Source organism: Ammospiza caudacuta, chromosome 2 (genome assembly GCF_027887145.1).
Source record: "Ammospiza caudacuta isolate bAmmCau1 chromosome 2, bAmmCau1.pri, whole genome shotgun sequence".
Classification (NCBI taxonomy): domain Eukaryota; kingdom Metazoa; phylum Chordata; class Aves; order Passeriformes; family Passerellidae; genus Ammospiza; species Ammospiza caudacuta.
The window spans coordinates 107,711,763-107,724,619 of record NC_080594.1 but is presented as its reverse complement, the minus strand read 5'-3'; the positions used below and the strand labels follow the sequence as shown (position 1 = coordinate 107,724,619).

The window sequence follows — 12,857 nt, the reverse complement described above, 5'->3', positions numbered from 1 at the left end:
TGCAGCCCGGCCCGGGCTCGGGGCGGACACGGCGGTGCCGGCTCGGAGTGCGGCGCTGCCCGCCCAAAGCTCCGGCACTGAGAGCGCCGGCCGTGCTCGGAACGCGGCTCGGGCGGGAGCCAGCAGTGCCCTGGGGCCGAGAGGGTCAGTGGGATCCTGGGGTGCATTAGGGACAGCAGTGCCAGCAGGGCAGGGAGATGATCCTGCCCCTCCACCCAGCCCCAGAGAAATGAATGTGTCTGGAGGGCTGGGTCCATTTTTGGGCTCCTCAGCACAAGAGACCTAGAGTGGGTCCAGTGAATGGGGACAAATATGGTTAAGGGACTGGAGCACCTCTCTAACAAGGAAAAGATGAGGAAGTCGGGCCTGTTCAATGTCTACATGAGACGACTGAGAGGGAACCTCATTAATGTGTATAAATATTCAAAGGGGGGACGCCAAGAGGACGGAGCCTTTTGGAGGCTCCTCTCGGGCTTGCCAAGCTTAGGACAAGAGGCAGCAAGGAGAAACTGATGCACAGGAAGTTCGACCTGACCATGAGGAAGAACTTCACTGTGCAGGTGACCGGTCAGTGAAACAGCTTGCCCAGAGAAGTTGTGCAGTCTCCCTCACTGGAGATGTTCAAGAACCTCCTGGTGCCATGTGCTGTGCCACGGCCCTGCCCGAGCCGGGGTCCGGAGCCGCTGCCCGCGCTCCCCTCCGGCCGGGCCCATCCGGCCCCCTGAGACCCGCGGGGGCGGGGCCCGCCCGCGGAGCCGCCGTGGGCAGCGCGCGGTGGCGCGGCGGGGCGGCAGCCAACCAGGAGCCCGCATGCAAATAAGACGGCCCCGCCCCCGCGCGCGCAGAGAGGGGCGGGGCCCGCCGGTTGCCGTGGCGACGCGAGCGGCCGAGCCCCCGGGCGGCTCCCGGGGAGACCCCCCGCGCCGGGCGGGCCCGGGCGGCGGCCATGCCAGTGCGTGCGGCCGGTGCTGAGTCAGGAAGAGGCATCCCCAAATCCCGGTCCGAGACCATGGAGGAGCTGGAACACACCTGCCCACAGCCGCGCCTGGTGAGTCGGGCCCGGCCGCGGCCCGCCCGCTCGAGCCGCGCCGGGCGCTGCGGGGCCGCTGGGCCGGGGGCGAGGGAGCGAGCCCGCGGGCGGCCGGTGCCGCCTCACGGCGGGTCCCTTTGTGCCCCGCCAGGGACAGGGCCAGCGAAGGCTGTCCGAGGTGGGCTGTGCCGTGCCGTGCAGGAACTCGAGGCAGTGCGGTGACAGCCAGGCAGGATCCCTGCTCCGCCCGTTAGAAACCCGGATCCCCCGCGCTCCCCGCGGGTCCGGGCGCGCCCGGGCACCGGCGCGGCTGCCACATGTGTGCGGGTGGCGGGAGCGGCGGCGGGAGGCGTGTGAGGGCCGAGCCGTGCTGCGATCGCAAAAGCTGCCAGTTTCCAGTGGTGGATGCAGAGGAGCCGCGGCGGGGGCCGATGGCCGGTCCCGGCCGCTCCGGTGCCGCTCCCGCTCCCGCCGGCACTGGCAGCGCCCGCGGGCTCCTCGGTGAGCGCCCCGCGCTGCCCTGCGGGCCGGGTCCCGCACGGGTTACTGCGCTCAGAACGGCAAATCCCGCTTTTCTCAACTTCAGCAGTCCGGTGAGGAGTTGCCGGTTCGATTCAGGATGTGTAAGAAAGAAGAGTCTCGGAGAGCTGCGGGTTTTGAGGGGACAGGAGAATGAGGGAGGGCCGGGAGAGTGATACTTAAAATAACTCCTCTGATGTTCATTGCTTAAAGACTCCCTCAGACCGTGTAGGCAACTTCACAAGGATGCTGTACCCCAAGAGTTCGGGTTCTGAGAGCTGTCCTTCTTTTCATGTGCTCGTTTAAAATTTGGAATGTTTCCTTCTTATTTAAATCTGTTATTATTCCCACCAAGAAAGATCTCTCCTTACTTCAGCATGGTATGCACCATTGGTAAGGTGATAGAAAGTTAATAACAGCAATACATAAATGCAGTCACAGAATTGTGGAGGCAGTGTCAAGATGTGAGAATGCATGATGTATGCAACAGTTTAGTACTAGAAATTAGATCACTTTAACACCAGAATTCAGTCGCAGGGCTAATTAAAACATATTTAAACATCAAACTTCAGTAATTAAATTTAATACTATAGTTGAGACATTGTTCTGATTTGACAAGAAATAGCAACAGTCAATGGAGCTGACCTAAATTAATGTTTTCTTCTTGCTCATGTTATAATTAGATTCATCTTTAAAGAAGACTGTTAATTTGTTCATGGAAAGCTTTTGGAGCTGTTTTAATAGGGAAAGTTAGTTCAGATGTAGTTACTGCACTGTGTTCATATAGGCTGTCTGAGATTTCTCTGTCAAAAGCTCCGATATAACAACCTGTTTGAATATATTACTCTGTGCAGTCTGACATTTTAAAAGATTTTAAAGAAAGAAGTGACAATATGATACTAGTATTTACAGTATCATGCATTCTGGTATAATTTCTGTGGAAATTGTACATGAATGTACATGAATTCATGTACATGAATGAAACAGAAATTCATTATGATGTTTTAGATCTTCCTGAGTACCAATAATGGACAATGGAGGCATTTTCAATAAATATTTGTGGAAGGTGTTTCCTTATGAAGTGATACCCCATCAATCATCAGATGTGTTATCTTCAGGCTAAAAAAAAGCTTGCCTGGTGAAGTATCGTGCAGTACACTGAACTCAGAGCATAGGGAGTGAGGCCAACAAGTGTAGTCAAGCAGTGTCTGAAGTGAGAAAAATTAAGAGTTAAAGTGAATCACCCCTTGACAGACAATCTAATAACATGGACATCGAGTTCCTCTGAGAACTTTTTTAAGATCTCCAGTACCTGATCTGATCTCATCCTTTGCAGGCAGCATGTGCAGTGGTGGGGCAGTAACCTTGTCACCTAGATTATTAGTGTCAAGGAAAAAGGGTGTCTCAGGTAACATTTTAGTATTGTTTGGACCTCAGGATGATACCTCAGGGATGGCTCTGGTACTTTAGAGTTATACAGCTGGTGGCAGCTCTGTGATATTTACAGGTGACTTCTTAATGCTGTTCGTTGGTTCTCACACATCTCTAAAATTAATTATCTGGGCTTTCAGGTTATATCTAGGCTAAGTTGAAGGAAGCAGTTTTTCTTGAGAAATCACTTCAAATTTTAGAAGGTGAAAAGGGGCTGGTTCTTTTCTGAAACTCTTGTTGTCCTTTTCATTTGAAACAGGAATTATTTCTTTAAAGCTGTAAAATGTGAACATTTTTAATGGATATGTGCCATTAGAGCTCTGATTTTGGGCTATGAAGTCTGCTAGCTTGTCAGGAGCTGTCACATTAGCACCAAACAACCTGTGTCCTTCAAAGATCAGAAAATCAGGGGACATTGAAGGCAATTCTAGGGTAAGTTTCAATGTGTATTGAAACCTGATGTTTTCCAGTGCCTGGTACTGTTGTCATTCTAAATTGCCATTAATTTTTTCCCAAGCCACTCTGTGCATTTTCTTAACCAGCTGGAGCATTAATGAGCGTTTGTGTTGCTTCAATCAATTCCTCTGCTCCGTCTCTGACTTAATCTTTGCCTTCTTTATGTTCTCAACTTCCATATATCTTAATGTCAGAAAAATGTCTCTCTGAGAGACCCCACAGCTCTTGGTCTCCATGCAAACAGAGGAACAAACCCAGAGTCACAGGTTTTACCTGTAGTGGTGATTTTAGGAGTTCTTTGGTCAAGAAAAAACCCCTCACAAATAGCATTTCTCCAATGCTGGTTTGTTCTCATCTGCTGCAGTCCCATTCATACTTTTAATCCTCAGAATACCCGTGGTCATGGGGCCTTCACTGTTGTCAGTGGGACAAACATGACCCCAGTCATGTCATGCACACATTGATGGCATGGTAGCTGTCCCTGGATAACTTTCAGTGGGCTGCAGAGTTCTGCTGGGCTGTGCATCTCAGCCTGGGATTCCTGCCCTTAGGGTTTGCCCATGTGCATCAGTACTAGAAAGGAAAGCTCTTAGTCTAACTGAGAGATACCACAGCAGGAAATACCAAGGAGGAAATACAAAACCCTGTGAAATTATGTGCTCATTTTTTTATAATTTATTTATCTCACTTGGGATTGAGAGTTTCACTTTGGTCCCACGTGTGTGTAGCTCCTTGAAGGATTGGTGTGTCCTTTGAAAATTACCAATCTTCACATGAAAGAAACAAACATTTCAGCACACTTTGTTCAGGAAGACAGTTCCATGTGATATATTTCATAAAAGAAAATAATGGCAATTTATAAGGACAGTGCTGCAGATAAGGCAAACCCAAATACACATTGAAACTTACTTGAAAACAAACTTCAGAATGTACTGCTTGGTCTCATATTTCCCTTGAACATACCTAGAGCTTCTTTTCCTTGTATTTCATGTCTCTGTCTTCCAACACAGGCAGCAGTCGAAACGTGATAAAGTACTCGTAGGACCAGGGAACCAGTGTCTTCTTTTGAAAACTTATCAGAGCCTAACTGAGGGTTAGATATGTTGAGGCAATGCAGGGCATTCTAACATACATTTCCATCACAGTACTTAATTTAAGAAACCAGATAAGCAGAAACCCACCTGAGTTAGCTGGGGTGAATTACAGGGGAGGAGAGGAGTAGATAGGTGGGAATGTGGTTGGTTTGGCCTGTGCTCACAGGCACATCAGTGGGTAGAGGGCGAGGCAGGAGGAATTAAGCAGCAGTTTCATTAATTTAAAGTGAATCTATCTTTAAGATGATGTAAAACACAGGTAATTGCTTTTTGTTCTGTCTGCTCTGCCCTAGGCAGTGCTATCCCCAAAATACTGGGCTGTTCAAGGGTGTGACATCCACACTACCCTTGGGTGTCTGTTCTCAGACAGCTGAAGCTGTGGCCAGCTCTCATTTCTTGTACAGGAGGTGGCACTGGGGCCTGTGTGGAAGTACCCAAAAAGTTTATTGGGGGCTTTTTTCCATCATCATTGCAAGGACAGACTAGCTGGACACTCCATCTGTCCATATGGCAGATCAAACCTGTTCTGCCAAGGCACTGCAAGTGTCACAGCCCCATTTGGTTCACCCTTGCAGTCCCAGCACTGCTCCAAAGCCCACATTTACTTCTGGAGTGTTGTGAGATTCAGAGGCTACAGGCTTTTACAGGTCAGTAGGAGTTGGGTATTAATTAAAAGATACTTCTTGGGGCCACTGAATCTACTTGGAGAATGAGACTCAAGTACAACTGAATGTGACAGATCTCACATAATTTTAGGTATCAGCTGCTTCAGCCATTTTGTTGATTTTCTTGATTTTTTTGGAAAAAATGAGTACATTAATTCTATTTTTTTCCAATTATTCAAGTGCATTTGGAAAACACTTATTTTTTATTTTCTTGAAGAGAAGAGGAGAACATTTTAGTGTTTACACACACTGGAGCTGTATAATGGTTCAAGGAGTCACTCTACTTTAGACAATTTTTTGTTGCTGCTGTTAAGCAATGAACTCAAACACAGAATCTGAAATAATTGCAAGGAAAGTGTGCATGCCTCAGATTCCTGTATTTTCATCCCTTCATATTTACAAAGAATGTTTTAAGAGGTTCTGATGCAATCCCTAGAATCATTTCAGTATTTTATTTCCATGAGCTTTCATAGATCTTCATATTCATCTTTCCTATATAGCTGGAAGGCAATTTTAATCAGAGGAGCCAATGATTAATGCAGGGGAAGTTTATTGTGGTTAAAAAGTGTCCCATGCATCTGTTTCTCTCACGTGATGATATGACAGGGGGTCTGCCATCTGTTTACTTCAGTGTGGAATTAAGCATAAATAATTATGTAAATAGCTTTACATTTAAGGAACCCAAAATTGCTTTATTTGATTAAATATTTATTTGGTCCTTTAGAAGTTTGGCTTTTGCTCTGGATTCATTTTCATTTTCATAAATGTTGGCCAGTATATAAAACCACAAACACATAAAAATGTGCCAAGTGAAGTTTGTGCTTGAGGACATGTAGCAATTTTTTCTGCACTTAGAAAAACCTAAATTGCTCATAGACATGAAAAATCTGCTTAGATTTCCCCCTATTACATCAGAGGACATGCAGTTTATATACCTTCTGAAATGCTACAGTTTCTGCAAAAAAATGTTGCAGTACGTATTTTTCAGGTACAGAGAACCACAGATACCTTTTCAGGAATCAGAAATAACCCATAAACACAGGGAGAAAGCACTACATTCTATATTTTGTATTCTGTGCTTGAAATGCAATGATATTTTAGAAACAGGTTTTATTAGGAGAATATTGCCAACTTCTTAAACTGTGCTATTGCCATTACGACAAAGGTTTGTATCATACCTTTAAAAAGGAGTGGAAAAATATTGTAAATAGATTCTCTCTATTTACAATATTTCTCCCTCCTCAGGAGCATAGACAACATTATAATATAACATATGTATAAAGTGTAAAAAGAACTCAGCACATGCGTGGATACGGAGCAGAAGAAATACAGAATTAGGAGGCAGATTCTGACTACACAGGAAAGAATATGTGTAGTGTGTACTCACACATCCACAATCATGCACAGACATTCAGCCATAGCTGTCTGTCCCAGTGTGTCCTTTGTTTCCATGTAATCTGCTTCCCTGTTTTACACACATACAGATGGTATAAGTTGAAAACCTCTTGAAAGGCACTGGATGAATCAGGGATCTTGTAAAGAAGCCCATCACCCTCTCTATGGGAAAATAGATTTTCCCAGAGTTTTTCTGCTGACAGCTGAGAACTGCAGAGTATGTGTCTCCTGTGCAGGAGGAAAAAATGTTTGGGTTTTTTTTGCTTCTTCATAGCTCTGTCTCTGAGCAATGGTTTGTACACAATGCTGTTGTACGTCTGACATTGAATAATTGATAAATGTAAAGTATCTCCGTAGAGAAGCACAAGTAGAGATTGATTATTTGGCCAAGTTCACCCAATAGTTTAGCTGTATAACTGAGTTGCTTTCAGAAAATTGGCCCTTGCCTATGTTAAAGCAGAGTTGGGTTCTTTTAGCCATATATCAGGTGAATTTGCACATGACACTATGTGGGGTAGGAGTGTTGGTCTGTTTGAGGGTAGGAAGGATTTCCAGAGGGACCTGGGCAGGCTCATTAATGGGCTGGGGATAGTTGCAGGAGCTCAGTAAGGGGAAGTGCCCTGTCCTGCACTTGGGTCACAACAGCCCCCTGCAGCATTACAGGCTGGGGGAGGAGTGGCTTGGAAGCTGCCCAGCAGAAAGGCTCCTGGGCTTGCTGGTCACCAGCCAGCTGACAATGAGCCAGCTGTGCCCAATGGCACCTGGCCTGTGTCAGCAAGAGTGTGGCCAGCAGGACCAGGGCAGGGATTGTCACCTTTACTCAACAATGGTGAGGCCACACCTTGAGTACTGAGTCCAGTTCTTGGCCCCTCACTCCAGAAAAGATACTGAGGTGCTGGAGTGTGTCCAGAGAAGGGCAGCGAGGGTTGTGAAGGGTCTGGAACGTGTCCTGTGAGGAATGGCTGAGGGAGCTGGGTTTGTGCACTCTTGAGGAGGTTCAGGGGAAGCTCATTGCTCCCTAGAACTGCCTGAAAGGAGGCTGAGGTGAGGTGGGAGCTGGTCCCCTCTGCTGTGCCTACAGTGAGTGCACCAGAGGAAATGGCCTTAAGCTGAGACAGAGGAGATGCAGATTAGATATTAGAAAATTTTTTTCAGTGTTAGAGTGGTCAGACATTGGAATAGGTTGCCCAGGGATGTGCAGAGTCACCATCCCTGGAGGTGCTCATGAGGCATCTGGATCTGGCACTGGGTGATGTGTTTTGGTGTCTTAGGGGTTATAGTGGTAGTGCTGGGTTGGAGTGGATGATCCTAAAGCTCTTTTCCAACCTTCATGATTCTGTAATTCTATACACAAAATGTACAAGTAAAAAGAAATGTATAATAGACATTCAAAACAGAGGAGCTGATGTTATCTGCCCTGGATTGATCAGTAAAACACAGAGTGGCATTAGTTTTGGTCTATTGACTATGGTCAACCTTCAGCACTACTCCTGGGCCAGCAGGCAGCTGCCACTGGGCATTGAGTTGCACATGCTCCACAGCCAGTGTGGTTCTTGCCAATGGTGTCTGCAGGCTGATGCTTGGCAACTGGTGCTCCTTTGAAGGAGCCAAAAGCTTCTTTATCCTGGAATGCTGTATCCCTCCTTGGTGCTGGGATGTCTGACAGCTTTCCTGTCTGCAGCCATCAGGACAGGAGAACATCCAGGCTCAGGGGCTGCACAGTGCCCTTGCTGCAGTTTGCCCTTGCAGTGAGTCCTGCCTGGATCACTGGCGTGCAGAGCTCCTCCCATCTCCTTCTGGCTGTGCCAGGGGAGCAAGCTCAGGTGGATGAGTTCCCAAGGGTCACGTTTCACTTCTAGCTGGTGTTCATGGAGGCTGAGGTGCTTCGTTGGCAACTCTTTCACTTGAACTCTGCTTAACTTGGGGCCCATCCCACCTCTAGGGATGATTTTGTTTTCTAAATAACGTGTTCCAGTTCAGTCAGAAGTCATGGCTGTCATGCAGGAATCTTGTCACAAAATTCTTTGGCCTTTTGCAAATATTACACTAGATTACATAATAGTTGTTCCAGTTTCATAATCTATGAATCTCTACATATATACACCATTATGCTTCTTGAAAAGGCAGTGGAAGTTTCTTTTCTTCTGCAGTATCTTCAATTTGTAATTACATCTTGCACTTAATAATTACTTAATACAAATGATGAGCGAAGTATATTTGATTGAAGATTAAGCCCAGAAAGAGCAACAAAGTTAATTTGAAATGCTTGCAAACAGAATGCTGAAGTTACTGTTCTTATGAGGTTAGTTTGCCATATTTTAGTTTGTATCCACCTTCCTGAGTCAGCAAAACTCTAAGAGGATAGACTTTTTTCTATACTGGCATTTGGAGTAGAACAGTTTGTAAAAAGTTTTCCAGGAGACAACCACCAGTAACATTCAATTACAACTTCAATGCTCATAAATTTAGGTTACTGACCCAAACAGGTAGGAGACAACATGGTTTTCCTTTTTGACAGTGTTTGCTCCCTGAACCTCTAAGAGAAGACCTTGGTAGTCCTTAACGTGGCCTTTCCACTTACAAATAGTGTTCATACCTCAGAAACTTGGCACATACTTATTTTTCAACAGTTTTGATTGGGCTTTTTGTTAAATATTCCTTGAACTGATGTCATTGTTTCCTGCTCTGTAATTACTGTTTCCCAACATCAGGAGCAGGTTCCCAAAATAATTGTTCCTCATATGAGCAGACCTTACCCACGTGATTTGTTCCAGTGAAATCACTTACCTGTTTTAAATACTGCCTCTGAGACAAAGGGTGGTTACAGCATCAGACCTCCCACGGAATTTCCCTGCCAGTTTCATTTGTTCATAAGCACAGCCCCAGCCTGCTTTATCAAGTGTTGCCTCTTTAGCTGTACTGGTTCATGATCTGAAATTTCATTGATCTTTGTTGATGGCAAAATCTTAGCTACAACTTCAATATAAGAGGAGGAGAGAATGTATTGTAGTTGCATGAATTAAAAAAAAAGGCAGTAGCTCCTTCCATTAGATGTATTTCCTGCAGTCACCCTGCAGGCAGGGGTATAAAGGCAGGTGCATTATGGCTTGGATGGGTCTGCATTTACCTACTTACAAGAATGTTTCTGTCTTCCTTGCTTCTGTGTAAAAAACCCAGCCCAGCTACCAAACACAGAGAAGCAAGCAAGCAATAACACAAAGGGCTGTAATCAAAAGAGAGGGTGTGGAGGTGCTTGTGTCCTTGACCTGTTATTTCAGGGCTCCTCTTCCTCTACAAATCACCATCAACTTTCCTTTTAATTGTTAGAGACACAAGTATAAGTGTTTACCTTATTCCTAGGAGCTGAGCTAAATGGCTCCAGTAGCGTAAGAGACTGTGAAGAGAGACAATAAAAAGGCAGTGTCAAGATACACCTGAAAATAAGGTGCTTCTAGCTGTCATGTAGGGTTCCTTCAGGGAAGTGTCCTGGCCCCAGAGCCAGCTCAGGGATGCCAAGCACACTGTGCTCCTCTCTGGGCTGCTGTCTCACCAAATAGAGCTGTGGGTTACAGAGACATTGCTGGTGCTTGTGGAGCTGTGAGGTGCTTGCTGGGAAAGCCTCCATTATCCACCTTCCATCTTTTAATGCCCTGATGTTTATTGAGCATCATTCAGTTCTTTTGCAAATTTCCTAGAAAGCAAGTAAGACACTGTTTAAACTTCTCATAGAATGAACAGCTTCTAATATGCAAAGGTTACTAAATATGATGATTTCCTGTACCCTCATTTTACTGAATGCTGTCTTAATTTCCAGGAAACAGGACTCTTATTGCAAGAGCTTTTTATCATCTTCTGAAGTAAATATCATTAATAAGTCCTAGTGTTACAATGACTTCTCCATTTGTAACGTGATAAGCTTTCTCTCACATATTACTGCAGGATGGTGCAGCTCTCAGGAGCTTACCTTGGTCCAAAATAGAAAGCAAATTTCACTTGCTTGAGTAATTGCAAAATGTAAATGCCTAGAATATAAGGAAGGCAGAGATGAAGGGAAAATCTGTCAGAGAAAGACAGAAGTACAAAGTCTTTGTCTAACCATATGATTATTGGCAAAACTATAGCAAGCTTCCAAAAGAACTTTAATGGATTAACCAAAATGAAAAGCTGCTATATAAATTACTTGCTGTTTTCTCACAATTCTAATTATTACCATCGAGAAATTGGAAAGAATGCAAGTAATTATATATACAAACTGAAAAGATTTCACAAATTATTTCTGAGTTTTAATAATTTCTTGAAATATTTTCTCTTATGGGCTTTTATGCAAACCAAATGGTCTCATTTTACTCATAAGATGTTTTTGTTAAGCTTAGCAATAATTTTTCTAGGACAGATAAAATAAAATAGTAGTGAGTAGTCATTTGGAAGCTATTGCTATAGCTTTCATCTGTGAGCACATGGTGTTTATGCTTTTCTCTGTTGGGTTTTGACAGAATATGGCTGATTTTAATGTATTGCATTTGATGTATTTTCATATCTAGTAACTGTGAGATCAGAGAGTAAAGGGAATATTGACAGGTCTGGTTCTAAGCCCTGATCTGTAAAGTGAGCTTTAATGACAAACATTCATAAAAGCTGGACCAATGGGAATCTGATAGAGGTCGTTCTCCATTGAGCAGAGACTGAAAGAAAAATCTCAGTGTTGCAAAGGTGGTTACATGGATGAAACGCACCACTGTGTTTGCCTGGGGGGAAAAAGAGATATCTTCCTGCAAACCAGGTCTATTTTCTTCAAATAACCTTCAAGGAAACAACCTCTGCCAAGCTAGGAGCTGATTACCAGTTGCAGGGCTCAGACCATAGCCATTATTGTTTTAACATTTCTGCCTTCCTCTTTATCTCAGCAGGAGCCAGGCTGTATGGGCTGCTGTGTAACTTGACCTTCCTTGGAGATAAAAAGACAGATTAGCACCCAGCAATGGCAAAGCCAGAAGCAAAAAGACAGTATTTAGAAAATAAAGGAAAGATCTGGCACTGTATGATTATGTGTAATGTTCTACACTGTGCAGCGTGGGTGGCCTGATGAACAGTTCCCCTCCATGAAACCCAGACAGAAACTTGGGCTTGGTAATAGTTTCTCCATTTTTAACCTTGTCTGTGCAGAGGTGCTGTGATTTTCATCATGAAGATGCTAATGATGATGATTTCCTTTAACATTTGAGAGTATGGGAAAAAATAAGGAAAGAAAAATGGAAAGGAAAAGTAGGAAACCTACATAAAATTACATTACTTGTAGTAAACAAAATGAATAGCAAATCAGCAGAAAGAACTGGATCTGAATCTTTAAGTCTTTGTTGTTGTTTTTGTTGTCCTCTGAGCTTTCCATGCAACAAACCAGTGAGCCCAGAGATCAGCCAGCAATTAGGCATGACATGCTCTAAGGTGTCTCAGGGATGCTAAAGAATGCTAAATGCTCAGTGATAAATCATTCAGCATCAAAAATCTGAAAAACTGTGTAAAGGCAGAAATGGTTGCTGTCATGATCATCCATGGGTACTCAAGCTGGTGTGACAACTGTACATTGGATGGTCACTGTCAAAACCCAGCCAAGCCACAGCTGCACAGCCATGAACCCCCAGTTAAATCATGGAGGAGGCACAGTGACAGATTTCCTTCAGCTTTTCTCAACCACTACTTCATCTCAAAAACAAAGCAAACCAAAACTCAGCTATATTTTTGTAAAGATTTCAAGGCAGAAGCTGTAGAAGCTGTTTTTCCTATCAGACTATATGGCAGATAATAAATACCTGAGGGTCTGATGGCTGATAACTTCCTACACAGACATGGGCAGAAAACACAAATTCAGTAATCAAGTTTCCTGACAGATAATGCCATGTCAGTCTTCACACATCCTCACACTGTCTCATGTATCTTTAGGTTCTAAGCTCCTCAGAGCAAGTACCCTTGTGGTGCTCTGATCACAGTTAGAGTGTTTTAGTATTTTTACAGAATGTCAGACCAGGAAGGAGTTGCAGCTCAGTCAGCTCTTGTTAAATGGGACTTAAGGTTGCATCCTTGCCTTTATTTTGAATGGCTCCTCAAAATTATAGGAGATTCTGACTAAAGCCACAGCAAAATAACCTCTACTCCCAATTATTTGTACTGATGCCAGTGGCAGGAAAGGATGCTTGTTAAGAGGTGGCTCATTTGCAGCTTTCTAAGTCCCAAGTATTTTTTCCAGCTGTTACTTACAGGTAACAGAATACA

General features: G+C 44.4%; 1 protein-coding gene across 3 annotated transcripts in view; it reads left to right on the top strand.

Annotated features, from left to right (window-relative positions):
- The first annotated feature begins 881 nt into the window (after positions 1–881).
- PCYT1B (phosphate cytidylyltransferase 1B, choline) overlaps positions 882–12,857 on the top strand; it is a 31,791-nt gene continuing 19,815 nt past the window's right edge. For 2 of the 3 annotated variants that reach the window (XM_058825338.1, XM_058825340.1), the window contains exon 1: positions 882–1,048. In XM_058825338.1, coding sequence (XP_058681321.1) covers positions 947–1,048 — 102 coding nt within the window. In that variant the 5' untranslated portion in view covers positions 882–946. Of the gene's footprint in view, positions 1,049–3,239; positions 3,413–12,857 lie in introns of those variants that run through there. The other variant, XM_058825339.1, reaches the window with a different exon arrangement.